Below are 27,763 nucleotides of genomic sequence, written 5' to 3' on the forward strand. Positions count from 1 at the left end.
ATGGAGTACGAACAGGGGGTCCCTTCCCATATCCCCAACTTTTATAATTCTTCTTTTTGCTATAGTTGGGAAACAAGCATTAAGATGTGAACTGGGGGTACCTGGGTGGCTCAGTAGGTTGAGCTCTGACTTCAGCTCAGATCATGATCTCATGGTTCTTGAGTTTAAGTCCCACATCGGGCTCTGTGCTGACAGCTCAGAGCCTCGAGCCTACTTCAGATTCTGTGTCTCCCTCTCTCCCTCCCCCTACCCCAGTCATGCTCTGTCTCTCTCTCTCTCAAAAATAAACATTAAAAAAAAAAGATATGTGACCTGGTTAGTATTGGGTCTGCCAGTAAATAGGGTTAGTTTCAGTCAACAACTGCACCTGGAAAGAGACTTCTTTTGACTGAGTTTCTATGATGTGACAGGGTAGAGAGGACTTGCCTACCGGCTTGTCTCCTCCTCTCAACGAATACAACCCCAAGTCAAACTGGCAAATAGATACATTCAGGGAAAGTATTTGCCCTCAGTTTTCCTAAAAGGAATTTCTGCCAACAATGGGCTCCTAGACATACTCACGTATTTCCCAGATTATCAGTTCTTTGCCTCAGTTAAGTGTGACATAACGAGCCTTCAGATTCTGAAGTTAGAAGCTTCTGCGACTGGAACATTGATCACGAATAAAGATTAACGGAAAGAGGGGCGCCTGGGTGGCTCAGCTCCAATACCGGCTCAGGTCATAACCAGGCGATTCATGAGTTCGAGCTCTGAATCAGCCTCTGTGCGGACAGCTCAGAGCCTGGAGCCCACTTTGGACTCTGTGTCTCCCTCTCTCTCTCTCTGCCCCTCCCCTGCTTGCTCTCTGTGTCTCTCCCTCTAAATAAAAGCATCAAACAAATTTTTTAATAAAAAAATAAAAGAGAAACTGAAAGATAAACCTCTAAGCCTCTCACGCATGATGAACTGAAACAGTGAGAAATTACTACAGGGACGGCTACATTTCAGGTTCACATACAACTGAGACACATATTACTGGATAAACGAGGTGTGTGACTATCTGCAAAGACCCACAAGGCCCCACCTCCCCTCCCCTTCTGACACGGGGGAGGCCCCTTCCAAGGAGAATGCTTGCAGGAAGCTTATAGAGACGGCAGCAGCGCCTGGGAGGCTCAGGACGAACAGCGTGGAGCCTGATTAGGATTCTTTCTCTTCCTCTCTCTGCCCCTCCCCCTTTTGCTCTGTCTCTCTCTCAAAATAAATAAATAAACTTAAAAAAAATGTTTACAGTGAACGGGCAGGAGGCCAACAGGGCTGCTGTGGGGGCAGCTTGAGACGCTTCAGGCGACGAGTGAGGGCACGGCAGGTCCTCACACACCACTCCCGCATCATTACACACCCCTGCTTGTTTCCCCGGTGTTCGGTCTCTGACTTCTCACACCGGGCAACCTGCCATGAGACGCGACGTGTGCCCACCTTTGTCCTCCGAGATGACCTGCACCAGCTCGTACTCCTCAGCGGGGTCTGAGCCCAGGTTGTGCTTCAGCATCGCCCTCTGGATCACGGCGGGGGTCTTATCCTGGCTCGTCAGCTGAAAAGACAACGACGGGCTTCTGAGTATTTGGCTTCCTGCTGCCTGACAGAGTTCTCTTGAGCCTCTCATTCTCGCTGCCATGTGTCTTCCTGGGAGTGGCGGCTGGTGGGCCGAGAACGGGACCAGGAGCCAGAGCTCCTGGGTTCTAGTCCTGGCTCCACCCTCCTGGCTGAATGATGGTGGGCCACTGACCCCACAGCGCCCCGCGGTGAGACCACAGCGCACTCTCACGGCGCCCCCCTCCCCCAGGCAAGTGCGCCCCACAGCAAACTAGAGCAGGCCCCTTGCCGGGCTCCTCCACACCGGCTGGGCGTCCAGTGTCGGGCAAGGTGGAGGAGGAGGGGGCCGCGGAAAGCGCGTGGCATTTTTGGTCCTGGGCTAAAATCATCTGTACCCACTGAGCTGCTGTCATGGCGCCAGGCCACAACCTGGGGGCGACAAGTGACTGCAATTCTGCACAAGGACCGGTTCAAAGAGCACAAGAGACCCCCAAGACCCGGCAACCTCAAGAGAAATGAAAACCTATGTTTGCAAAAGGGCTTCCACACAGATGTTCACAGCAGATTCATCCATAATGGCCTCAAACTGGAACAAACCCGAATCCCCGTGACGGCAGAGAACAGGGGAAACAGACAGATTACAGTACATTCCTGAGAGAGCACAACTCAGCAGCTGTAAACTCAGATCTGACACATGCAACAACGTGGATGAATCTCAAAAGCATCGTGTTGCGCAAAAAAAAACAAAAAACAAAAAACCTCCCAAAAAACTAAACATGAAAGATTACATGGAACAGGAGTCAATTCTTTGAAAAACAGGCAAACCTAATCTATGGCTTTAGAAAACTAACAATGACGAACCTGAACCTTCACTAAGGGCAAGGGGGAAACTGACTGGAAGGGGCACAGGGATTTGAGGGGATGAAAAATGTTCTTTATCTAGATTTGGGGGCAATAGTTACACAAATACAGGTAGTTATCAAATAACCCAAAGAACTGAACACTTAAGATCTGTGTATGTAATTGATGTAAATTAGGCTTCAATAAAAGTCAGCTCCTAGGTGTTTGAAAATAATAAATCTAGCATTTTTAAAGTGCAAGTAAAGTTTCCCCTCACCTCCAGTTCTGACGGTCTCCCCTTTATCTCTGTATTTCAGCCAACTATTGGCAGGGTGCTCAGAGCGACAGAAAAAGCGGGCTGACTTTTGTAACATCCCGTGAGTGATTTCTTTGCAACAGAAAGAATACATGTGTGCACACACACAAAACCCCACAAATTACTGTTACTTAAAAATAAAAGCTGTTCTCACCAGGAGGTAAGAGGAGAAATAGTAGGTAAGTAAATAGATAAATAAATAAATAAAACAAAAAAACTTAAAAAAAAAAAAAAAAGAAAAGACAACTGATTTTCTCCAAGAAGCTGTCACAGAGCCCGAAGGACCTAGATGTCTCCCTCTGGTCTGGAGCAGCAGCTGGTGTTTGTGATTCAATAAACAGCAGGCATTACAATGGGGTCCTTGTAAGCGACAAAGACCCTGTTCATTTGTCTATTACCAAAACATCCGGCATATTCCTTTACAAGGGAGAAATGATGCACACAAAATTCTAAAAGAGGAAATATGTGTTTTGATAGTCTAAGGAAAATACTCCCACAGCTGGCTCAAATGGAACCAGAAGCAGAAAGCGAAAGAGAGAGGATCCCTCTGGGGGACGGATGGGGGGCTAAGGTGATTAACGTCAGGCTAAGTTGTCCACTTTAAACCTACCTGAGGCGAGAGCCAGGCTATCCTTATTTTCTTGACCTTAAACTCCCCCAGGTGTGTCCAGATGAGGATGGGATACAGCCGAGGGCTTTCCCCGAGTGCTCGTCCCCCTGTCCCACCCGATGTACTGAGTGGGGCGGGGTCCCAGTCGGCGCAAGCGCACAGCCTCCCGCTGACGTCCTGAACCGGCCGGCCCTGTCCGGCAGATACACACAACGCCAGCCCCGTTTCTAATCTTAAATACCTAGTAGCCATATTAAACGGTTTTCCCAAAAGGGAAATTAATTTTAACAACATATTCTATTTAATCCCTTCCATCCAGAGTATGATTTCAGTATATAATCCAGACCAAAATTATTGAGAAATCCTTTCTTCTCTACTAAGTCTTCAACATCTGGTATATATATTTTATGTTCTCGGTACATCTCCATTTGGACTATTCCCATTTTAAATGCTCAACTGCCACATGTGGCTGGTGTACTAAATGGAACGATACCGAATGACACCAGCACGTGACCTTCTCGTGCCTTAAGTAGAGCATGCGAAGAATTCCCTCTGCTTCTTCCCTGAGGTTAGCTTCTAACGCTACAGGTTCGTTTGGACTATCTTTGAAAGAACAGACTCCTGCAGCATGGAATCTTTTGTGTCTGGTTTTGTAGAGCAACGTGGTGTTCTAGAGACCCATCCACGGGGCCGCATGTGTCACCTCTCAGTTTTTACTTCAGAGACACTGCTGAGTTACGAGGTGGGACGTACTTCTCTGTCAGCACGTGTGAGAGAAGCCGTGTGGAGAAGGCACACCGGAAACACCACCACCACCGCTGGTGTGGTTTCTCGGTGGTTCTTCCGCGCTCCCCCTCCCGCCTGAGCCTGGTCTCCTGCCCTCACTCCCTGCGCGCCCCTGCCACCCCGTGGGCTGGACGACTCCCAGGACCAGCCTGGCACCAGCCCCGGGCTCTGCCCATCTTCCAGAGTGTGTCAGCTACTGGCCCCTTCAGGGTAAGTGCCCCCCCAAACCCTCCGCCTCCAGTAGTTCGCACCTCACTTGATAGGACCACCAACCACCACGCTGCCTGGACAGCCTTTAGTTTTTCCTCTTCCTCATCCCCTACAACAGTAACCCAAAGCTGATGACTAAACCAACGGGTTCTACAATTCTACCTCATAAAAATCAAAAGTCCATGTAGTCTCCAGCCACGACCGTCTCTCAAGCCCTCCTCACCTCCTCCTGGAAAACGACAGCAGCTTCCTAACCCGCTTCCTCGCCTCCCATCTCTCCCGACCAGAGCAGCGTCTCCACAGTGGCGACTACTCTTCCAGTGAACAAATCTGATTGCTACTTAAAAGCCTTCAGTGAGACGCCACTGCCGCTTGGACACAAACTCCCACATGAGGGCGGGAGGCCCTTTTCAGTCTGGTCTGACCTCCATTAGAGAATCGGGTACAGGTTGAGTTCCTGAGCGCCCTTTAGATTGCAAGGCCCTCAAAGACGGAAGCGCCACATTCTTCTCCCCGCCCACAAAGCCTGGCCCAGCGACAACTACACATCCAACGTTCGAGAATCTTTTGGTGATTCGATGACTGCTTTAGGAAAGTTCTTCTTCGGAATGTCAGAAGACAGCGCGTAGGTCACATTCAGAGGTGAGCTCGTGAGCACTCTGTGTGCCCTCCCCGGAGGCAGGTGATAAAGATGGGAGAAGACGGGTCCCTGAGAGCCTGCTCCTCAGTATACGAAGTGTCCTATAAACGAAGGAGTCTCTTCCTGGAATTACACGCCTAAGGTTACTGCCAGGAGAGGCCTGTATGTGTTCCAAAAAGCCTGCCATTGATTCAAGACATTTTTGAGAGTGTCAGAAACACAGTTTTTTACAAGAAGCTCAGAAATATCTGTCTCTTTTAACTTATAAAATATAGTTGCTTGTGGACTCAAACTGTATTTCCAGTTTGATCATTCACCTCACTAAGTCTGATTCCAAAGGAGAAAGGAGAAAGACTGGCCAGCATGGAGGACACTGCCAAGAATGCATGGGAGTTCGGTATAAATCCAGACATGCAGTTCCACGGGAAGACTTCCTAGGAAGACGCAGGAGCAGAACCTTCCCTGGGACACATTATATAGTCGTCCAAACGGACAGTTGTGAAAAAAGCGACACTGATCAGGGTAAGGTTTAGCAGTTTGTAAGACGTAAAAATTGTATCTTATGGCCACCGCTGCTATGTAGATGCTTATATAAATGTATTGCCGTGTATGCCCAGGGAGGCTCTGGCTCACGTTCATACTACGTACACGCCGGTACCGCGCACACCCGGGGTGCAGCCTGGGCGCCTTACCATGATGCTCTTGTACATGTTGCCGTTGTTGTCCTCGACACTGATGCGGATGATGCAGGTGTCCTCGCTCTGCTGGTTGTACACGGGAGGCAGCACTGTCGAGGTAATGGAGGTCACGGAGACGGAGCGCTTGTGGATTTTGGGGTTGTTGTTGCAGGACGGAGGGGAGGAGAGGGGGTTTATTAAGGACGACATCCCTGAGGAAGTTGTGTCCATGGAATGGATAGAAGAACATGATGAGGAAGACTCAGAGAGCTGCAAGAGTAAACACACCCCAGAAGGAAACAGATTAGAACCTTGGCCAAGGGCATGCTTCACAATTTTCAAAGCAGAAGTAGATGCTGAGATGAATGAACTTCAGTTACTTCCTCCACAACAGCACACAGTACACACACGTCTTGTCACTGGGGTAAGTACCCTGTTAGCAGATGCCTGTCAGCGACTCAGTACTTGCCCTGGTCACTCTATTTCCAGGTGAGGATGGAAGCAAGGCAGTTCTCAAAACTCCCCAGTTTGCAGCTGCACTTAAGGAAGTGACCAGCAGATGGCAGCAAATACCAGAAACTAGAGGGAAACAGACTCCGGGAGGAAGGCAGAAGCTTTACAAGGGCTGGAGGGAAGCCTTACTTCCCAACTGTTTTTCCAGTCTCACTGCCGTGTGTAGGAACGCTGATTAACATGCCCACCACCAAGTTTTCTTTCCTGGCGCCACATCACGGATTTTGTAGCAGGAGAGAAAGGTCTATACTTTTAGAAGTTTCTAAGATAAGGGCCACAGATTCTACAGCTCTGCATGGAACATCAGGGCCCTGGACATCACTGGGCCCCAATCGCTTTCTGTTGCTGAGGAATTGGAGGCCGGAGACAAAACTGCTGGCAGCCCCAGCATGACATGCTCCCCAGTTTCCTGACTCCCAAGGCCAGGTTCACACAGCAAGCACGTAGCCAAGGCCCAGTCTCATTGATGAGAACGTGGTAAATGAACATAGTATACCACCACGTTGGTGATATTTAGCACTGTGATGTCTGTGACAAGCTTTCGTATATAGATCTTATCTCATATGCTCTGAACAACTATCTTGTGAACAAATGCAGAGCATTATAAAGATAAGGGGAAAAAGATTCAGAGAAATCGAGGGACTTGCCCAAAGGGAACACAGCCTATGAGAAGCTCCATCACTTTCTACATTTGTTTCTAGAACCAACTGTATACATTTTCACGTTGTATATCAAAGAGAATTAAGGAATGAGGTGCCGTAGTTAATGTGCTTTTCTGGTTAACTACATAGTTACCATAAACTATGCAAGACTAATTACCAAAGAAATAGGATGCCAAAAATGCATTAGGTTGTGTTAAAAAAAAAAACAACACTAAATTCAATCATTTTAAATATCAATTCTTATTGTAGAAAATTACAAGTAATTTCTCAGAATGACTTACGCTAAATTATACCACATTAATCCTAACAAATGTTTCAGAAGTCATATAAAAAATAAGGAACCTACTTATGTCTTTCATACTTGTCTACTTTTCCAAGGAAAAAGAGTACAGAATTTTAGCATCCTGATCATCTAGCTTCCAGGTAAAGTGGAGTTTATTCTATTTTATTTCCTAAGGATTTCTTCTTCCTATAGCATAACTTTACATTAAATTCTACTATATGATTAGTTTAATTAGAGCCAGCTGATATGTAGAAGTCTAACTGTGACTCTACCATAATATGGCTTAGGAACATGTCTTGTCTATTTTCCCAAGTGAACCCACTTGGTGACTCAGTGTGAGAGCAAACTGATGGTGCATAATTTGAATCACCTCACTCTGCTTGAAGGTGCACCACACACAGTAGCCAAGAGGGCCCGCTGTCCAGTTCAATTTTTTTCACTTCCCTTTTCCTCTATATAATCCCCTTTCCTCTGTTAGATTTTCCATCATTTTATGACATTTATGATTATGATAAAGCCTGGAAGATGCCTAAGGTACAGCAGCTGTAAACGGACCACCTGATGAAGTCCCTAGTTCTTAGAATCTGCTATGAGGAGCAAGTGGGAAAACAAATGTTTAGAAACCATGATCAGGGGGATGAAGATAAAGGAACACTGGTACACGTCACTGCACAGAGCAGCCTCGTGGAGCACCGCAGGGAAAGGCATGGGCCGGACATCTGGAGGCTCAGGATCCAGGGCAGGGAGAGGCTGCGGAAGTCATCCAGGTCCCGTTATGCAGGGAGCAGTGGCACCAAAGCCTTTCTAGGTGACATTTAAGGATACTGCAGCCCAGCGTGTGTGTGCGTCCAAGTCAATGATTCAGCTTTAAACCTACAGAAATTCATGCCTCTGAGGAAGGTTCATCTGAAGAATAAAAATTCCTGACTTGTGAAAGAAACTGAAGCCCCCGTGTGATAAAGGAGGAGTCAAGAAGGATGCACAAAGGGGGTACAAATGATACTACTGTGTAGTTTTAAAAGGATGATTTGGACCTTCACACACGTCCGATGCACCCACAGGCATGAAGGGGATTCCATCCCCTTCCTGGACAGAGAGAAATCCCACAAAGACATGTGTGATCTACCTCTACTGTCACTTTTGTGGGATGTCCACCATCGGAAAAGGGGGCCACAGAGAATAAGAACCTGCCTAAAGGTGAAGAATGATACCTCACTCCAGGTTTTGACAAATTCAATGCTGTATGTCAAGTCACGGAGAATGATTACATCTCTGGTTTCGAAAATAATGCCTCAGAGAACAGACTCCAAGGTGTTTGCAGAGCTTTTCCTTCAACATTTGGAGGATGTGCCTCTGGACGCCCACGCAGAAGGGCCAGAGACCCAGCTGGGGCAGCACCTGAGACATCTCAGACGTACCCACCCTGAGGGTGAGGCCTGGACGGGCTGCACTGTGCGGAGGTCACTGGAGGGCTCCTCTGCTGCTGCTGTTGTTCATAACACAGTGTGAAACTGCACACCGACCCCTTACAGAATGGCAGCAACAAACAAAAGGGAGGAATTCTTACCACTCTACCGCCCTGGCCTACGCATAAGCTAAGGGGCTAACAGTCACTTACACAGCAAGTCTGGCTGGCCAAAAATCTCCCTCAAATAGTGCAAATTCCAGTCACATCACAGGTGATGTTTCTGATTCAAGCTTCTTCACCAACAGATTAAAGCAGATGTGTACAGAAGAGTAAGACACATCTTGTTGTTTTATTTCTTTATGAAGCCATGGAAAATGGACACTCCCTATGGGAATTCTTTTATCACCTCTCATGGCTGTCTCTTCTCTGGGACACGGCAGATTGTATACGTGCTACCAATTCCTTATGCCCCTCTGTATCCATGTCCTTTCCCTGTGACTCCACAGTTCCTCCCATTAGAAGGAGTCCCCTGCCTCACTTACTTATGAGAGATGTTGCCACATGATTTTCTTTGGGCAATAAAATGTTGGTATGACGAGGAAAGTAAAGGCTTGATACACACCTATGGGGTTGGGCTTGCTCTCCTGCTCACGTGTCTTCGCCTACTAACAATATGCCCTAGATAGCCTCATTACTCCAAGAAGAATGAAAGGAGCAGACCTGGATCAAACCCATGGCCAAGGCCACGCCTGTGCACATCAACCAATCAGCAGATGCGTGACAGAGACTAAGTGGCTGTTGTTTCAAGTCACTGAGTTCTGAGTAATGCAAAAGCATGGCGAAGACAAGGCATGACACCAAGAGGCTGACACATCTCTATCTCTTGACTTTGTGCTCCTTCTAAGAAAATCCTATGATTCCTAAATAAAGTATACCTCATGTGACAGGCCACAATCCTTCGGTCACCTTTGGACCCAGGACAATGTTTCAAAGGCCAGATGACTAAACCAACATGCTCATTGTTTTTGGACCAGTTTCTATGAGGAATGGGTCCCTAGATTGAACTCTACTTTACAGTTCATATAAACATGAATTTCAACATACTGTACAGTGATAAACTTGAAAACAGACATTCTCGTTTGCAAACATTAAACTATGTCAGGTGTTTATATTAGGACTTATGGGAAGGGAATAAGCGTATACCTTTTTTTGAGGCTCATCAGGTGTGTCCATGGGAGTGATGGAGCCCTCCTCGGCCTCTGAGTGGTTTGACTCGCAGGACGACACGCTGACAGAGTCCATGCTTTCGCCAGAGCTCCCACTGGCAGTGGACTTGGGCTGCTCTTTGGTGGGAGTGCTACTGGTAATAATGTCTGACCCCAGAAACAATCTGCAAAGCACATAATGCCAGGCATCTGTTTACAAACTGGAATGCATGATTTAGCAAATGTTTTGTGGTAATTAACCCCTTAATTGTTTTGTTAGTCTTGCGTGCCCTGGCATTATTGAAAAACATTTCCTATAAAGTAGGAAGTATAGATCATAGTATACATCTCATCTGAACAGGTTATTTCCAACCTCAAAGAACACACAAATTGCTTAGCTGAACGAGAGGCCATATTAATCTCAGATCTTTCTAAAGAATAGTTAGAAATGAAAACTGAATAGTTCTTCATTTTTTAACATGGAATAGATCACAGTGGCAGATCAAAATCCCACACCACATCCCTGTTACTTTCCATCATAAAACGAACTATGAATGCGGCCAAAGAAGAAGCTGACACTGCTTTGGACAAGAAACCAAGGAGGACAACTTCTGTTTCCAACAATCTGGTGAACTACAACGAGCTAAACCACTTCACTATAAAACATCCGGATAAGGAACATTAAAAACTCTTTTTAAAGTTGAGCTTGCAACACAGTAAGGAAAATCCCTACAGGCCATAAATGAAAAGGGAACTGAAAACCAGAATCATGTGAGCTAATCCTGCAGCTGGTCTGGGTGGGCAGCGGTAGGTACCAATCTTAGGGAGCTAGGAACATGGGTTTTAGCACATATAAAGACCCAAAAATGAAGGCCTCTGTTTATGTAAGGTGGGGAGTTGAAATCTCTTATAGAACCAAGACCCTCAAGGAGCTATATCCTTAGTAAAAAGATGGGCTACAAGAATCTCTTCCTACTGGCACAAGAAGACAACAAGGAAGCTGATCTGTCTTGGCCTGACCTTGGGGGAAAGAAAAATGTCTCCCCTGAAATCATGTGTGACCTTGGCCAGCACCTTACTCAGATTTGCTACTATGCTATACTTTGCTACCTATACTTCTGTGCAAACTAGAATTAAGAACTCTTTCTGGAGGAATACACCTTCAGGAGGATTTTCTGATAAAGACAAGCTCATAATACAAAATTACAAAAACATTCAAGGAAATAATTCCACCCAAAAGGAGTCCACAAACATTAGACTCTTGAGACCCTCAGATAGAAGAACTGACAGAGAGAACTAATAATTTATTCATTCATTTGATAAATGTTTGAATGTCTATCATGGGTCAGGCTATAAAATAAATATGTTTAAAGTATTGAAGACATAAGAAGAAAAGATTGAAAACAGGAAAGAAGAACAAGACATCCTGACAAAAGAACAGGAAGGCATCTGGAAAACAACTCACTTCTGGACTAGAAAAGTTAGTGATTAAAGTAAAAACTCGGTGGAAGGATTAAATGACTGTTTAAGAGAAGCACTGTGAACAAGATGACAGATTTGAAGAAAATCTTCAGAAATCAGCACCAAAATAAAAAGACATGGAAAATACAAAAGGGATGGAGACTGGAATTAGAGATGCTGATGTGTGTAAGAAGAGTTCCAAGAGAAGACAATAAAGAGAATGGAAGAGTGAGCTTACCAGAGGAGATGGTAGGTGAGAAGATTCCAGAATTAATGAACTGCCTGAATCTTTAGATCCAGGAACCACTTCTTGAGTAGGATAAATAAGACTCAATCCTCACTTAAACTGTCTAATGATATATCAAAGACAAAACAAGTTCTTGAAAGCAACGGTGGGGGGTGCATAATACAAAGGAATGGTAATTAAATAGGTAGCAGACATCTCAAAAGCAAACAGAAGTCAGAAGACATGGAATAATGTCTTCAAAGTGCTGAGTAATAATAATGCTCATCTTTGAATTCCATACCCAGCTAAAAGAATTCTGAGAGTGAGCACAAAATAAAGTCATTCTCAGACAAAGACGGAGAGGGTTGGCATTAACAGACAATGTGAAGAGGAGCCAAAGGAGGGAGGATAAGATGCATGAAGGAAAGGCATGTAAAGAAACTAGCAAATGCAGCCAAGCCAATAATCACGGACTGGACAAAATAACAAGAGTAGAACTACTTGATTTTTCATTAAATATTTCAGGAATTATAAGCTCAAATTTTAAGACCTGAAGCATATCTTTGCTCTGCCTCATCTCCACCCCGCCACCTCTTGTCCCACTTTCCATGTCACTTCCTTTCTGGGACCTCCAAGTCTTACTGGGGCTCTAGGGGAAAGCCCTCAACTCTGACCACCATTCACAGGAGAAAAAACAATGCCACTGTCACACACCTCCGTGAATTACGAGGTAGACACTGAAGGCTGTGAACTAGTGGTTGGCAGCCCGTCATTTGAGAATCTAACTTAGAATGAGATAGTTCAAAGACTAAAGGTTCTTCCATTTGTACAATTCCATGAGGTAATTTCTGCTTTGTAAAGGTTAATTCTAGCTCAATACAAGGCATCTCTGACCTTCAGACCAAGCACGCCTTCCCTTATGGCTTCAAAATTCTTTCCAACCTCTTTAGAAAATGGATCATTAAATATGGGGAAAGCAAAAGGTACATTTTCCACATTTTAAAAAATTCTAAGATCATGAAATATTTTGGAAATCGGTGGCATACAATCATCCTTATGTGCACAAGAAATACGAAGGGTGACAATGTGGCCTGTTTTATTCATAATAAATGTTCAAACGCAGATATCAAAGGTTTAAACTCAAGCATCTTGGCAAGATTTCACCAATGAAAGAGTGTACTCAGTGCCTACCACACTTTATGCACGGCACTGCATCCTGACAGTCCTGCCTCGTGTAAATCTCTTTGCAAGGTTTATGCATGTGTCAGACTCAGTGCAAAGAGAGGACCAGGGGTGCTAGAGCACCCAGCACAATAAATATGGATGGCTGGGTTGGAGAGGGGTAGTGGGAAGCGGTTATATCAAAATGCATCTACAGTGGCTACTGCCTGAGGACAGGGAAGAAGCAGCAAGGAGGCAAAGGCAGTAGTAGCACTTAGGACCACCAGGGGTGCCTAGGTGGCTCAGTTAGTTAAGTGTCTGACTTCAGCTCAGGTCATGATCTGACGGTTCATGAGTTCGAGCCCTGTGCCGGGCTCTCTGCTGTCTGCAAGGAGCCCACTTTGAATCTTTTATCCCCCTGCCCCTCCCCCCACCTTTCCTCTGCTCGTTCTCTGTCTCAAAATAAATAAACTTCCAACATTAAAAAATAAATAAAAGGACTAGATGTACCTATGCAGACCTCTGCCTACCATAGCAGGTCCAGAAATTTCCAATGATTTCTGTTGCATAAGACTATCAAGATGCCTGGCACTCCTGGACCCACTTCTTGGGGACTCTGATTCCCTGTGTAGGTGTCCATCTTACCAACTAACAAGGCGCGGTCAGGCCCTTGGGTTACCTCAAAAGAGAGTACATTCTCCTCTAGAACTGCAGCCATGACAAGATGGCAGGATGCTATGGAAACTCTGTAGGGCCAATCCGTGAGCTCAGAAATCTAGCATTCAGGAGAGCCAGGGGAGGCCTCTGGGCAGAGGTTTGGCAAGATATCAAGATTACCTTCAACATGCTTTCTATAAAATCACAATCCCAACAAAATCATCAGCTGTCACCTGATATCAGGTGGAAGCCTGAGCAGCTTCCTTAGTAGGAGATCACCCCTACACACCCAGTAAGGACCTTCACATGTTAATTGGAAATATGGCAAGATCCAAGTTCACGTGCCATCCTTGCCTCTGTGTCTCACTGGGACTCAGTGAGTAGGTGGATAGACAGTGCTGGGAAGTAGCAAACACCCACAGAAACAGTCAGAATCCTGACCAAAAAAAAATAAATAAATAAGGACAGTAACAGAGAGTTGTTTCATGAAAAAAAACAACGGTAGCTTTCTAGGCACCCTCTGAGAGTGAGGCAGTGTTTGAGGAGCGTTACAACCCCGCCAGCTGTGAAACAACCCAGTGCGATGAACACGACTATTCTGGTCTCACAAATGACGACACAGACGTTCACACAACAGATAAGTGGTGGGAAGCTGGGCTCTGCCGGGTCAGCAGGGCTCCCAAGCCACCCTGCCACAAAAGAAAAAACTGGCCAATATTCCCTAATCACTGTTCTTGCTTGTCCCCGGCCACTGCTGACCGTCCCAGAGATCAGATCTAGGTACAGGTCTTCAAAGGGAAGAGACAATTTATTAATCAAATGACAATCCCTCTTTAGCCTTCATTTGATCCATTAGCCTGATGTATCTCGGAGTCTAACACCTGAGAGATCAACTCGGCGACACAGACCTGATCCTCTCTGGCTCTTCTGTAAAAATGGCTGCCATCAATGCACAGGGTCTAGTTAAGTAACAATCTCTCATTCTTTCCTCCCACCCTCTGCAACCTTTCCCTCTTTCTCGTCTTCCTACCCTCCCTCATCTTCCTCCTCCGCTTTTTACCTCCTGCTCCATCTTCCCTTCCTCACTTCTTTCAGAAAGTATTTTTACCATAGGCAGTATGGTAAAAAGGCATCTTGGTTCTACGGCCAAATTTTGAGTTTGAATCCAGATCTTCCACTAACTAACACACTATTTACCCTGTCTGTGCCTTACTTTCCTGGTTTATAAAGTTGGTATAACATTAGGACCTACCACTTAGGTTATTTTGTGGATTGGATGAAAAACACATGTATTGTTCTTAAAGTAGTGTTGGCCCATGGCTCAATGTATTCATTCAATAAATATTTATTAATCATCTACTATGTGTCAGGCACCATTCTAGGTTCTGGGGATAGAGCAATGAAAAGAAAGGAGACATACGTGCCTGCCTTCATGGAGTTTGCATTCGAGATAATTAACAGACACATACAGCATACAGTATGTCACATGGAGGTAAAGGCAATGGAGAAATTCAAAGCAGGTGAAGGTGAGAGAGGGTGCCATAGACAGGCATAGTATGAAATAAGGTGGTTGGTGGAAGGCTGAGCAGGTGATGTCTCAGCAAACATCTGAAGGGAGTGAGGAGTGAGTCACTTGGCTCTTTGGGGAACAGTGTTCTAAGCAGAAGAAACGGTGTGTCTAGCATGTTCGGGGAGGTGTGGGAGGCTGGAAAGCAGAGCAGAATGAGCAGGGGAGGATGAGGACAGACAGGTAAGGGACGGGCGGGGCTGGGATGACATGCAGACCCTGAAGGGTCTTGATTTTACTTAAAGGAAGACCGGTGTCATGAAGTTGGCTCTGGAGTGTGTCTTGCATGAGTATGACGGACAAGGGTCCTGCTCTCTGGCTGCTTACGTTCCACCATGGGAAGCAGCCAGTGTGACTAAGAGTGATGGGGGCAGGTGGTGGCACCAGAGAGGGCTCTCTCTCTGGAGTGAGCACTGCTGCCCATCTCTGGAGTCAGCCACAGAGAACACACATGCCAGGCCAGAGGGACATCTGGTGCAAAGGCCCTGAAGCAAGAACGTGTCTGGTGTGCTTGGCGGATGGCTAGAAGATGGGCGTGGCTGGGTCTCAGCGAAGGGGGAAGGTTGGATGAGAGGAAGGTAGTCAAGAAGGTTGGGGGAGGACCATGAGAGTCCTCCGAAGCCACGATAAGGAGTCTGGGTGCAAATTCAGATAAGCACGGAAGTGGCATAATCTGGTGTATGTTTTCATACCAGACTATTTGGTGGAGAGTAAACTGTGGGGGCCAGAAGCCAGTAAGGATGTTGTGGGAGGTGCCCAGGCAGGACGTGACGGTGGTCCATACCAGAGAACAGTGAAAAAGAAGGAATTGATTTAGAAACTGTAGGGATCATGACAGAAAGATTAACAAGGGAGGGAGCTGCTCCTCACTTCTGCGCCGGCTCAGGGCTACAGTACTGAACACCCTTCCCGTCCCTTCTCTGAGGGGATCCTCTGGGACCTGCGGGTGGCACTCACAGGCTGAGCCTCTTCACCATGCTCTTCCGAGGCTTGGGCGAGGTGGCACTGGCGTCAGCAGCTGCTTCAATCTCACAGGACAGAGCGTAGCTGGGGAAGAGAAGGCAGCTCGTGAGGGCAGAGCTTGAGAACTGAAGAAGAGACTGAAATGCACGCGATCTGCCGATTTTGTTTTAGAGGAGGTCTCTGACCATTCAGATAAGGGTACATGCCATGCTGTTCCACCACCAGTGTCAGAGGGCACGGTCTAAACGGCCAAGATTTTAAAATTTATATGTGTGCCCCCTCCCCTCACCCCTCCCCTGGCCTATGGACCGCAGCTGTCTAGTGCTGCATGCCTCAGAGAGGGCCTGGGCGCTTTGGCCGCATCAAAGGCTGACTCCACTCTGTTTCCTGACCATTCTCATCTGGCTACGAAGCCAGGGGGAGAATTACTTCGTGTCTGGTACCTTCCCTCACTACTTCGTGTGTGTGCGCACGTGCTCCATTTTTTGTCTAAGAGAAATGAAAGAAGAGACTTCTGTAAACTCATCTTTAATGAGCAGACGGAGGCAGTTATATTACTGGTAAACATACATTAAATATGATTTTTAAGTGCCAACACAGCCTAAATTAAAAATGCTCCAAATTCAGACACTTATATGCCAGGCAGATATAACTTCCATACACACAAGAGGGATTTATATATGACTTGAAATGTCTTTTATGAAAGCTGGTAGCTCTAACTAGTAGATGTATTTGGTTCTGGGTAGGTTAGGAAGGGTCAGTGTGGTGAATGGTAGCCTGTAAGTTGTTAATTACGTGCGCTTTTTTTTTTTAAATCTAAAGATGTATCCAGGTGTTTGCTCATGTACAGGGATTCACTGATACAGGAATCTTCCAAATATTAACTTAAGCTCTACAAGTGGTTATAAATAGGGCAGAATAAACAGGATATACTTAGCAAGATTCTTCTAATCACTAAAAAGTCAATTATTACAATTAACAAAAAGTTCATTGTTATAGCCGATATTGTGGGCCTAGACTTTCTGATCTAGACCCCCAGCCACGGCATGTATGTGAGAAGGGCGTACACGTAGAGAGAAGGTTAATTCATACAAACTGATCATCGGAGCAGGGACGTAGAGAGAGGCAGTACCTGCTTCATTTTCTACATGACAAAGAAAAACAAAAATCTTCACCAACCAATGGGTCCTGAATCACAGGTTTCGTTTTAATGCAACGGGGATTACACAGGACCTCAGAAACCACCCATCTTCCGAATGAGGGAACTGAGGTCTACAGAGGTACGTGATTTGCCCAACATTACACAACCACCTGGAGGGCCTAGGTTGGAGAGTCAGGAAGACTGGAGTTTAAGTCCAAACTCTATCAGTGACCAGTTCAGTTATTCTCTGAATCTCAATTTCCTCATTTGCAAAACACGTATTTTGCGATCAGTTTTGCCCTCCCTGATGGTGATCTTCCAGGGCACCCCCAGTCGGCAGCAGGGGCAGCAGGGGCAGCAGGTCTTCTCTGTAAAGGGCCCGGGAGCAAGTGTTTTAGGCTTTGCAGGCTATATATTCTCTCTCCCACTAAATTATCTGCCTTTAAAGCATGAAAGCAACCATAAATAAGATGTAAATAAATGGGCTGCATTCCAGTAAAACTTTATTTATGGATATTAAAACTTGAATGTCAAATAACTGTCCCATGTTACTAATCTTCTCTTTTTTTTCCCCAACCATTTAAAAATGTAAAAACCTGTGGTGGGCCAGATACGGCCTGCAGACTCTAATCCGCTAGACTACAGGGTAAAGGCTAATACCCTTGCTGGGCCAAGAGTCAAGGCTCTGGAGTTAACGTATTTTTCCATGCTTGTCAACCATGATTTTGAAAACTGTCCCTGTGTGCCAGCCAAGACAGTTCTCATTGCTCTTCCCAATGCCAACCATGTCAGGCCTCCAAGCCCTGGCTCCTTTTCTTCCCTCTGTATGGAATGTTCTTCTCCAGTTCTCCTGGTGAAATCTTGCCTTTTCCTTCACAGCCTAGCCCAAATGTTTACACCTTTCCAATGATCTTCCCTACCTCCCCTCATCATTGGCCGAAGGAAATGTTCCTGCCCACAGATCCCGTGGCATTTTAGTTACCCACCATATTTCAATTTTTCATGGGTCTGTCTCTCCTTCCCAGGTGAAAGCTCCCTGGAAAGCTGGTACCAATGAACAAAAATGACAAACATGATGGCGATGGTGGTGGTGGTGGTGGTGGTGGTGGTGGTGATGAACTGCACTTTAACAATGATTTTCCAAATAGGATTTCATGTAATCCTCACAAACAAACATTCTATAGATGAGCATACTGAAGATCAGGAAGAAAAAGTGACTTGCTCAAGGTTACAAAGATAAATAAATGGTGGAACCAAAAATCTGAAAGCACATCTTCTGACACCATCAGTTCAGCTTCTCCTGCTATACCATTACCCTTTGAAGATGAAGGATCTAGAATCCTGTAGCTGCTCAATAAACAGCTGCTGAAAAAATGGCCAAGTGAGGAAATGGATGTAGTATCCTCTCGCCAACACCTGCACTCCACCCTGATAGGCAGTATGTGCACCTACCTTTCCTCCTCTGTTAGGAGCTGCTGTCTCTGGAACCACTGGATGAACTTTGGGTCTGGGGTCATACAATAGCTGTTGCAGGCAGATTGTAAGAGTTTTATTTGGGCAATCACTTCGAATTCCTACAGCAGACAGAACACCAAAAAAAAAAAGTAAATAATAAGGCCAACCAAATAGTGTGTACATCTTTCCAACAAGAAAACACACATTAAGATAAACAATGGAGAAAAACATTGAGGAGGACTCTAAAGTACTGCCTTTCTTAGAAGCAAAAGAACCGTGAATCTCAACTCTGAATCCCTGAAGCCTTTGTATGCTTGTCAACCCTCCCTTCTCCTTGAAAAAGCAATTTATGTGAACAAAACAAGCTAGCAGAGCAACCGGAACTGGTTATTACCTAAAGCCATAGTGGCTTCCTTTTTCTCTTTCATGTTTTCATTCTAGGGATAGAAAAGTTATCTTTTAAAGTTGTGTAGTTCCAAAGTATATTTTACATTTCCATCACTATGTCCTAAAAGATAAAGCCAAAAATTGACTTTAAGTCCGGAGGCTCCTAAGTTCCCCATCCCCATCTTCTTCAACCTTTACCCCTCAGTAAATAAGTTTTGGTAGGGCTGAATATCTAAACAGTCTAGGGCCTCATAAACTTGAATGTTTGGATTTCCCGAATCCTTGGGTTTTTACTACTCCAGTAAATCCTTTCACCAAATCTTTTAAAGCTCACAAGAGAAGCGAGTATATAATTATGTCCAAAATTATTTATACTTCTCTAGATGTTTCAATAAAGACTTTTTTTTAAGTCAACAAAGGGTATAAGCTTTAACTTTAGGTTTTATACTCAAATTTTCCAAAAGTTTAACATGATAGTCTTAAAAGGAAAGACAGTACCATCCAGGGTTATTCTGAAGTTCAAGGACAAAGATGGATAACTCTGGCGGCCAAGAAGTAAATTTGTTTTATTGGTCCAGAACATGATGGAGGAAATTCAACAATGAGCAGATTCTGTGGGCATCAACTTCCCATCCAATGACTTCAGCTCTTGGTCTTGACATCCTCAAGGAACACTTACCATCATGTTCTACTCTGCCAGGGACAGGGGACTTAGATTTGTCTGTGTTAGCATATCTTGTTACTGATGAGCTCAGCCTGGTTGGCTCCTGAAGTTTTCATTTTAACTCAATGTCATTTCCTCCTGGAAGTTTCTCTGGCTCCACAAGTTGGGGATAGATGGCCCTCTTACATATTCCTGTGATACCCTCTACTTCTGCTCACAAGCCCTTATCAGCTGCACTATAACCTCCTTATTTGTCTACTTTCCTCCTGGATTGTGAACTTTATGAGGGCAGGGAGATCTGGGTTTTCTCTGCTGCAATCCCCAAACTGATCAGAGTGTTCTACTCACATTAGGGATGCCAGCAATGTTTGTGGAATGTGAAAGAATGCATGAATAAGTAAAGAATAAGGAGTGTGGTGGGGGAGGAGGGCATGAAGGCATTATTTTGCTCATTTTCCTTTGAATCATTTATGTATCTCTTCAAACACAGTATTTTGACATGAAAACCATAGTAAATTTTCAAAGCCCTGTTTTACCTTTTTCAGTGCAGTGCAAAACTATCCACTATTTTATCTACTCAACATGGAGAAAAACATTGAGGAGGACTCTAAAGTACTGCCTTTCTTAGAAGCATTCAAGTTGACGTTGAACACCCCCTTGTCGTGTTGACAGGAAAGGAAAAGAATAACCATCCACGTGTAACAATGAAGACCCTCTCTTTTTCTCTCTCAGACCCAGAGTTCACCAACTTTGTTAACTCTTTCATGTCATTTACTCTTCTGAAGCCCCTTCTCCTTCGCAGGATGAACCTGTTATTGCCCAAGCTAATTATAAACATGAGATGGGTGGGGCAAGGGAGTAAGGAAAGAAATGTAGGCCCTGGAGCAGCAGAGCAGGGCTCCTTCCTGGCTCCACTACCAGGAGACCCTTGGTCAAGCTGAGGAAGATAAAACCTATTTCACAGCACGATGGGGGAGTAATACATAGGAACGTACAAGGCACAATGGTATATGATGAATCCTTGATAGATGCTAATTCAAAGCTTAAGTTTCCTCTTCTTTTTTTTTTAATGCCCAGATGAAGTGAAATGGAAATGCAGCCAAGACCTCTACTTACCCTTCTCCTTTTCTCAAAGTTTATCAGCCCACCCTGAAAGAAATTAAATTAAAAAAATAGTGACAAACCAAGCTACTTTGAAATACAGACCTATGTTGTCCTATGTCTCATTAAAATATATCACAGGGATGATAAAGTCACAATTATTAATGACACTAGAATTTTGGCTCCTATGTAGGAAGAGAATCAGCATGTGCTTCAAGAAAAGCAGAGGGTACTATACTGAGTGAAATAGGTCAGTCAGAGAAAGACAGATCCCATATGTTTTCACTCATCTGTGGACCTTGAGAAACTGAACAGAAGATAATGGGGGAAGGAACGGGGGGAAAAGTTACAAAGAGAGAGGAAGGGAGGCAAACCATAAGATATTCTTAAGTACAGAGAACAATACTGAAGGTTGATTGGCAGGTAGGGGAGAGGGGGAAATCGGGTGACGGGCATTGAGGAGGGCACTCATTGGGATGAGCACTGGGTGTTGTGTATAACCCAATTTGACAATAAATTATATTTTAAAAAGAAAAAAGAAAAAAAGGATAAAAAAGAAAAACATTCATTTAATCATAATGGGATAGGATACGCAGGCAGCCTTCTTATAAAAATGTCTGAAACCAGGGCTACCTGGGTGGCTCAGTCAACTGAGCGTCCGACTCTTGATTTAGGCTCATGATCCCACGGTCATGGGATTGAGTCCCAAGTCCAATTTTATGCTGAGCATGGAGCGTGCTTAAAATTCTCTCTCTCTCTCTCTCTCTGTCCCTCTCCCCCGCTCACATATGTGCACACACTCTCTCGCGCTCTCTCTGAATTAAAAAGAAAAGGTCTGAAACTAACTAAAGTAATAATGATAAAGTTACAATTCAGAATCCAAATATATTTGTAGAGCCAGTAGGGCAAAAGCTTGAGTAAATGTTCCATCGCACTTTATTTCTTGACCCAAAGCAACAAAAACAGATGGCCATTGACTCATACTGGAATCCAAACTGCCAATGGTTTATCAAAAGGGAAGTCCCTTCTACGCAGCCTCACGAAAACTTAAGTTTCAATTCTTCATCCCACAGCTTCTGTTCTCAGCAGGCTGAATTTAACTTTTAGGTCACTGGTCACTCCCCCAAAATTCCCCAATGCGAATGAGTGTTTCCTGAGATAAGCTGAGGGAGAGGAGAGGAAGAGATAGAGTTCAGGAAATGCAAAATGAATGCACATGCCCACAACAGCACCATGGTAGGTTTGTGCAAAACAACTGCCGGCCTGCTAAATTCTGATGGCGTAAAAGCAGGCTCATCCACGTGATAACCAGGAGGGGAGGTAAACTTAGCTACACAAGCCATCCTTAAATCTTACTTCAAAGGTCAAATTTCTTGCCACTTAATATTTTATTACAGCTCCTAACAAGTAGATAAATTTCACTTCTCTTCCCACTGAGAGAAAGAAAGAGAGCAAGCATGTGCACACGTGCAGGAGAGAGAGCACAAGAGCGCCTCCAGCATCTGACCGCCTCCCTACCCCACCAAGGGGAATATAAAGGCATATCACCCTTCAGGCCCACTCTACAAAGTCCTACTCAACATAAGATCTTTCTCAAACCCACTCCTTCATGAGGCCTTGCTACCACCCCCACATACGGACCTGATGGTGACTTGCTCTCTTCTCTCACCGCGTTTGTCTGAAATCTTAGTGTTGCCACAGTCACCACCTGCTTCTTCCACTGAACGGTGCGCCACTTACTCTCCTTTGTATTTCTCATGGTGCCTAACACAGTGCCGTGTCCTTAATGGGCCCACGACAGACACCGATTAAGGGAATTTCTCTGTTGGGCATCCAGGCCACCAGGTGCCCACGGCTCACCTCAATGTAGTCCTGAAGAGCAGTGTCCAGCATGGTCAGGTCAGTCAGGAAGGTGCCCAGGTAGGGCACAGTTCCCTGCATCACCCCCTGAAGAGCAAGCAGAGCAAAACGGTCTTTGTTGTTACTGAAAAGTTGAAGGGGTCCAGAGGCCTCCGCGCTGGAGCCAGTGAGGCTGCTGCTGGCCAGATTTGGCAGGCGGCCATGCCTAGATGAAGCAGCAGCCTCCGAAAGGCCGGTAAGCTTTGACAACATCTGGAGAAACATTAAAGTCCATTCAAGACCTGACTTGGGGCCATTAGTGTTAACCTTCATGGATGACAGTTTTAAGAAGGACAGGCATTCTATCTATCACCTAAGCTCTAACTTTCAAAGTTATGAAAACAAGCCTCAGAGCCAAGAGACATTACAAGTATGTTCGAGGGGGGTCACAGAAAGACCCATATCACGTGTAGGCTGTTCAAGGGACACAGTGTCTCTGAGTGTGTGGATACTCCTGGTGGTGTGGAAAGGGCTCGCCATCGGTGAGAGTGGGGCACTGTACACTGATGGAGAGTGTGTGCCACAAGACGGTGCAGCGTCACTGTTAAAATGGCGCCTTGGCCTAGACTTTGTGGCTCCCTTCCGAAGAATAGAGGTGGGAAAGGGAAACATAACTGAAAAGTGGAAAATCTGGCAAAATATGCTTTAACCAAGTGGCGAAGGTTAACATCACCAGTGACACCAGATGTCACATACTCCTTGATACACGATGAGAACAGCACTTTACTTCTGTGATGTCCCTCCCTCAAACCGGTAACCTCAGCGTATTCACTAGAAAACAACACAGACACACTCTGATTGTGGGCCATTCTAAGGATAACAAGATGGTATTCTTTAGGACTGTCAAGGTCATGACCGAGAAACTATCACAGAGCAGAGGAGACCGGGGAGACAGGCCCGCTAAATGCGGCGTGGCTCCCTGGCCTGGCTCCCAGGGCAGGAAGGGCATACTAATGCAAAAGTGGTGAAATCCAAATCGAGTCTGGATTTTAGTTCACAGGAGCCTGCAGGTGTTGGTGCCTTAGTGTGCACAGATGTGCCACGGTTAGAGAGCGTGTTAACAATCGGGGAAATGGGGTGAGGGCGTCACAGAAACTCTTTGTTCTACCTGGAACTTTTCTGTAAACTCCATAACAAAAAGTTCATTTTTAAAAAAATTGTCCCTTGGGAATGAAAGTAGAATCACTTCATACACAGTACTGGTTTCACCAAATTTCCTTTGAACTCATGTCAGTTCTCCATAAGGCCACTGAGGCACTAACCGTTCTAAGAGAAAATAAAAAGAGGCTGGCACGGACACCCGCTCCTCACTTCCACTCAGGCATGTATGGAAGTTCTGGAAGAAAACAGTCTCAGCCAGGGCCTTGCTCCACGTGAGGCTGGCTGTCTTCTTGGCCAGAGCTGCTGGCAGAGGTTCACCTCAGAGACTTGTTCTCAGAGGCAGTTTGTCCTTCCCTGTTATGAGCACAAGGTCTCATCCTGAACTAAAATAATCTTTTTTAGTAGCTATTTTTAACTTATCTCTGGACAACCAAAAAAAGCCTGAAATGCTGTGAAATGTTTTACCAGCTTTATGTTACAGAAGAGTCCTACCACTCAAACACAATCTTTCTGATTTATGTCCAGCCTTCCAAAGGAGGAGAAAGGTTGTCGGTCTTTCATCTCCTCTCTCTGGTTTTCCCCCTTGCGCGCTAAAAGGGAGAGTTTTTAAAATAAGGCTAAAGATGGTAACTGTCTCTCAGTCTTAAGAAGGGAGGTATGATACTCCGTTGAGTACTGAATGACTAGAACAAGAAAGGGTCTGGTTAGTTCTTGGGACTAGTATGGAAAGCTGGAAAATGGAGGGAGGGTTTGGAAGAAACGAAAAGATCTGCCAGTACGTGCACCCAGTCCTCCTGGGAGCAGACATTTTCCTCAGCACCCATGTCCTGGGCCACCGTGTGTCCAAAGCTGACTGGAGCAGGATTCCTGTTGGGAACTGAAGCCCAGGAGGTCTCAAGGCCAAGGTAGCTGCAGCTTCCAAGTGAGGAAGTGGATGGAGGAAGACAGCAAAAGGGAAAGGAGCCTCCCTGCGGCAGACTTTGCCTTACCTGACAAAGACTTTGCCTTGTTCTAGAAGAACAAACACTCCAGAGAACGCTAGGATTTATGCCTATCAGTGTCATTTCCCACTGGGTCAATGGGAGTGGGAGGGACAATCTCTCTCCTACAGACCTCCCAGGCTTGTACATGAAGTAAAAGAGGGAGCCCATTCTTGACAGTGGGGGCATCCTGCAGACGGGAGGTGCGGGTCCCATGCGGCAGCCCCCCACCCACACAGGGCTGCTTTCTGAGGGACCCTCAGGGAAGACCGCGGGCCGTACGTACCATATCCTTCTGGAGCTGAAGTCTCCTCTGAGTCCGCTTCTGGTTTTCCTTCACACTGCTGTCCAGGTTTGCAAATTTTGAGGTTCCTTCCTAAGAAACAGAAACACACTCAGAATGGAGCGTGATGGAGAGGGACGCTAGAAAGAAACGCAGGGGCCTCTAGTTTCTGGTGCGGAACCTGTACACAAACACCAGCGTTTTGCAGAACAAAGAGGCCTCCGACAGGCTCTGGGCTGAATTATATACGTGTCTGGTGGGCTTGCTGCAAGCAGTCCGATTGCAAGGAGGCCTCCTGGCCTCAGATTATCCTGTTTTCCCCCTGCTTTGTAAGAAGAACCCTGCTTCTGGTGATAACCTCAATGGTCAATATAAGGCAGGCAATTCCCAAAGCGGGAGACAATTTTTACATGTCCTGAATTTCACTCAGAGCAATCACATGTCCTGGAAATGATGCTCTCTTCCTCAGTACATTTTGTGATTTCTTGATGTGGGCTTGAAATACATGTGCCAGCATTCTGTGAAAAAGGGAATACTTCTGTGGTATTTCTTAGCTGAAGGAAACTTTTGTACCGGAAGTTTTCTGAGGAAGTCCAGTATCGTGGTGCAGCACTAATCTATGAAAGCCAGACCTTCACATGATTTTCCCCCATTTTTTTCTGCCAATCTGTCCTCCCAGGTCGTTTGTCGGGTCTGGAGCTCATACAAGTCACTCCTTCATCCTGGCTCGTGAGGACGGATGGCTACCCCTTCTCTCCTGTTACTAGAACAAACTCTTCCACAATAGTGACTAAACTCGAGTTTGCTGACTGAACACAGCGTTTTTGGTTTTGTGGTTTCAGGGTCTTGTTAAGTTCTCATTTTCCAGGAACTGTATGAATGGGAGGCAAATTTCACAATTCAGTTGGGTACAAGCTTGACAGTAGCTTTTCCTCAGTCTTCCTGGGGTTTGTAATATCACCACAGCATGTGACCTTCCCCTGCCACGTGCTGCAAGAGCGTCGTTTGCACTGACTTGGCCTTTCCGAGGTCAGTGAGGCACCGGCACCCTCTGTCATTCACCAGCCCTACCCTGGGTCCAGAACCCACGGTGACTCATGATCTATTGTCATTCTCCCTGTTACAAACGATAATGAGGAGCGGTATCATTTATCGAACCCCTACTTATAGTTTTTCCTGGGAATGAATGAAAGCAGCCTAAAATGGGCCATTTCCCATGCAAGGTGGTGATGAGCCCTCCTGTATTCTGGAGCATTTGCTTGCAGTGAGAAATCATTTCTGTCTGACTTGAAGACAAGTGGCCATCCCTGTCCTGTGTGAGCCCCTCTGGTTCCCTTCCAATTTCTCAACCATGTGTGGAAATTACTGAAGATACACCTAAAATTCTTCAGCAGGATTCCTGACAGATTAAAAGGCTCCCAAGAGCCACAGAACAGCAGAGACAGCAGGGAAGGGCGCTCAGGACAGGCTCCTTGCTGGGAAAAGGGCAAAGCCTTGTGAGGAGAGCCAGCAGCCTTGCTCACTTCATGACTCTGTGATTTCTAGAGTGAGTCTCCCCTCCCGTCTGGATAACTGAGGAGACCGACTGGAGCCACTTCTCCCCGATGAGACGTCCGCTGAGCACCTTCTATTTGCCATCAAATGGTGTCAGCTTTCCACTGCTTCGCCCCAAATGCTTCACTCTGCATCTCTCATACCACCAATCCCTGGAACTTTTCACAGGCTTGCTGATGGCCTCACTCTGGCTCCTTCCTTCAGCTCCTCTGGCTGCCATGCTCGGCCCTTAGTGCCCCAGTTCTGCCAAAGTCCCCTTCTTGTTCTGCACTACATTCATGCCTCTGGAAATGCTCCCCTGAATGATGGCCCCTGTTTGGATGCCCCCACTTCCCTCCTACATTCTCTCCCCCTCTGTGCTCCTGCACCTCTGTCTTTCCTCTCCCCCCCCCTGTCTAATAACAATTTCTCACCTGAGTCCCACCTTCTCTCCACCTCTGTCTTTGGCAGAATTCGGTTTCCCTCAGCTATCCTGTTCCTGGGCCTCAGAGGGGCCTTTCTACCAGGTTGTTCTCCAGGCACTGGATCCTTCTCAATCAGGGTTGCTTACACGGCTGCCCAGAAATTGATGGTAACTATCCGAATGGGCCTTCACAGTCCTAACAGTCTCCCGGTCCAACCCGGACTTGAGTATGTTTTGGAGCTTCACCACGCCCCCATCTCTACCACGGCCAAACTCCAGGGCCTTTTTCATGGTTGCTTATATCAATTCAACCAGGGAGCATTCTCGCCAAGAGTCCCAAGACCCAGGATGATTTGGTGGCATTCTGCTTTCCTAGTGCTTTCAAATGTATGGACTCTATAATTCACCTGCTCAGAGTTATCGAAGTTCCAGAAATCATGAGGTATTAACAGGTTTAAGATAATTTTTGAGAAGTACCTGAGTGGCTCAGTCTATTAAGCATCCAACTCTTGATTTTGGCTCAGGTCATGATCTCATGGTTTGTGAATTCAAGTCCATCAAGTTCTGTGCTGACAGTGCAGGGCCTGCTTGGTATTCTCTCTCCACCTGCCCTCTCTGCCTCTCCCCTGCTCATACTCTCTCTCTCAAAAAATATACACACACATACATACATACATAAATTTAAAACAAAGATAATCTTTGAGAAAAATAAAGACATTTTTTCCAACAATTATAATGAAAACCTTAGATTTTTGCTAATTCTCATGATGCCTCAGCCATAATAGCACAGAGGTGGAACATGACATCTACCCGGAAATAGAAGAGAAGACAGTCTTTAAGACTAAGATTATCCAACTGTCGGGGCACCTGGGTGGCTCAGTCAGCTAAGCCTCTGACTTCGGCTCAGGTCATGATCTCACATTCATGGGTTCGAGCCCCACATTGGGCTCCGTGCTGACAGCTCAGAGCCTGGAGCCTGCTTCTGATTCTGTGTGTGTGTCTCTCTCTGCCCCTCCCCCACTCATGCTCTGTTTCTTT

At 45.8% G+C, this 27,763-nt stretch overlaps 1 protein-coding gene across 7 annotated transcripts in view; it reads right to left on the reverse strand.

The window, feature by feature from the left end:
• Nucleotides 1-27,763, reverse strand: part of RGL1 (ral guanine nucleotide dissociation stimulator like 1) — a 241,101-nt gene that overhangs the window by 4,140 nt on the left and 209,198 nt on the right. For all 7 annotated transcript variants that reach the window (XM_029935212.1, XM_029935209.1, XM_029935215.1 and 4 more), the window contains 8 exons: nt 24,772-24,861; nt 22,366-22,452; nt 20,521-20,553; nt 18,351-18,472; nt 15,752-15,841; nt 9,721-9,907; nt 5,667-5,921; nt 1,456-1,570 (listed from right to left, as the gene is read on the reverse strand). In XM_029935212.1, coding sequence (XP_029791072.1) covers nt 1,456-1,570; nt 5,667-5,921; nt 9,721-9,907; nt 15,752-15,841; nt 18,351-18,472; nt 20,521-20,553; nt 22,366-22,452; nt 24,772-24,861 — 979 coding nt within the window. The remainder of the gene's footprint in view (nt 1-1,455; nt 1,571-5,666; nt 5,922-9,720; nt 9,908-15,751; nt 15,842-18,350; nt 18,473-20,520; nt 20,554-22,365; nt 22,453-24,771; nt 24,862-27,763) is intronic.

The sequence above is a fragment of the Suricata suricatta genome, chromosome 3 (genome assembly GCF_006229205.1).
Source record: "Suricata suricatta isolate VVHF042 chromosome 3, meerkat_22Aug2017_6uvM2_HiC, whole genome shotgun sequence".
NCBI lineage: Eukaryota > Metazoa > Chordata > Mammalia > Carnivora > Herpestidae > Suricata > Suricata suricatta.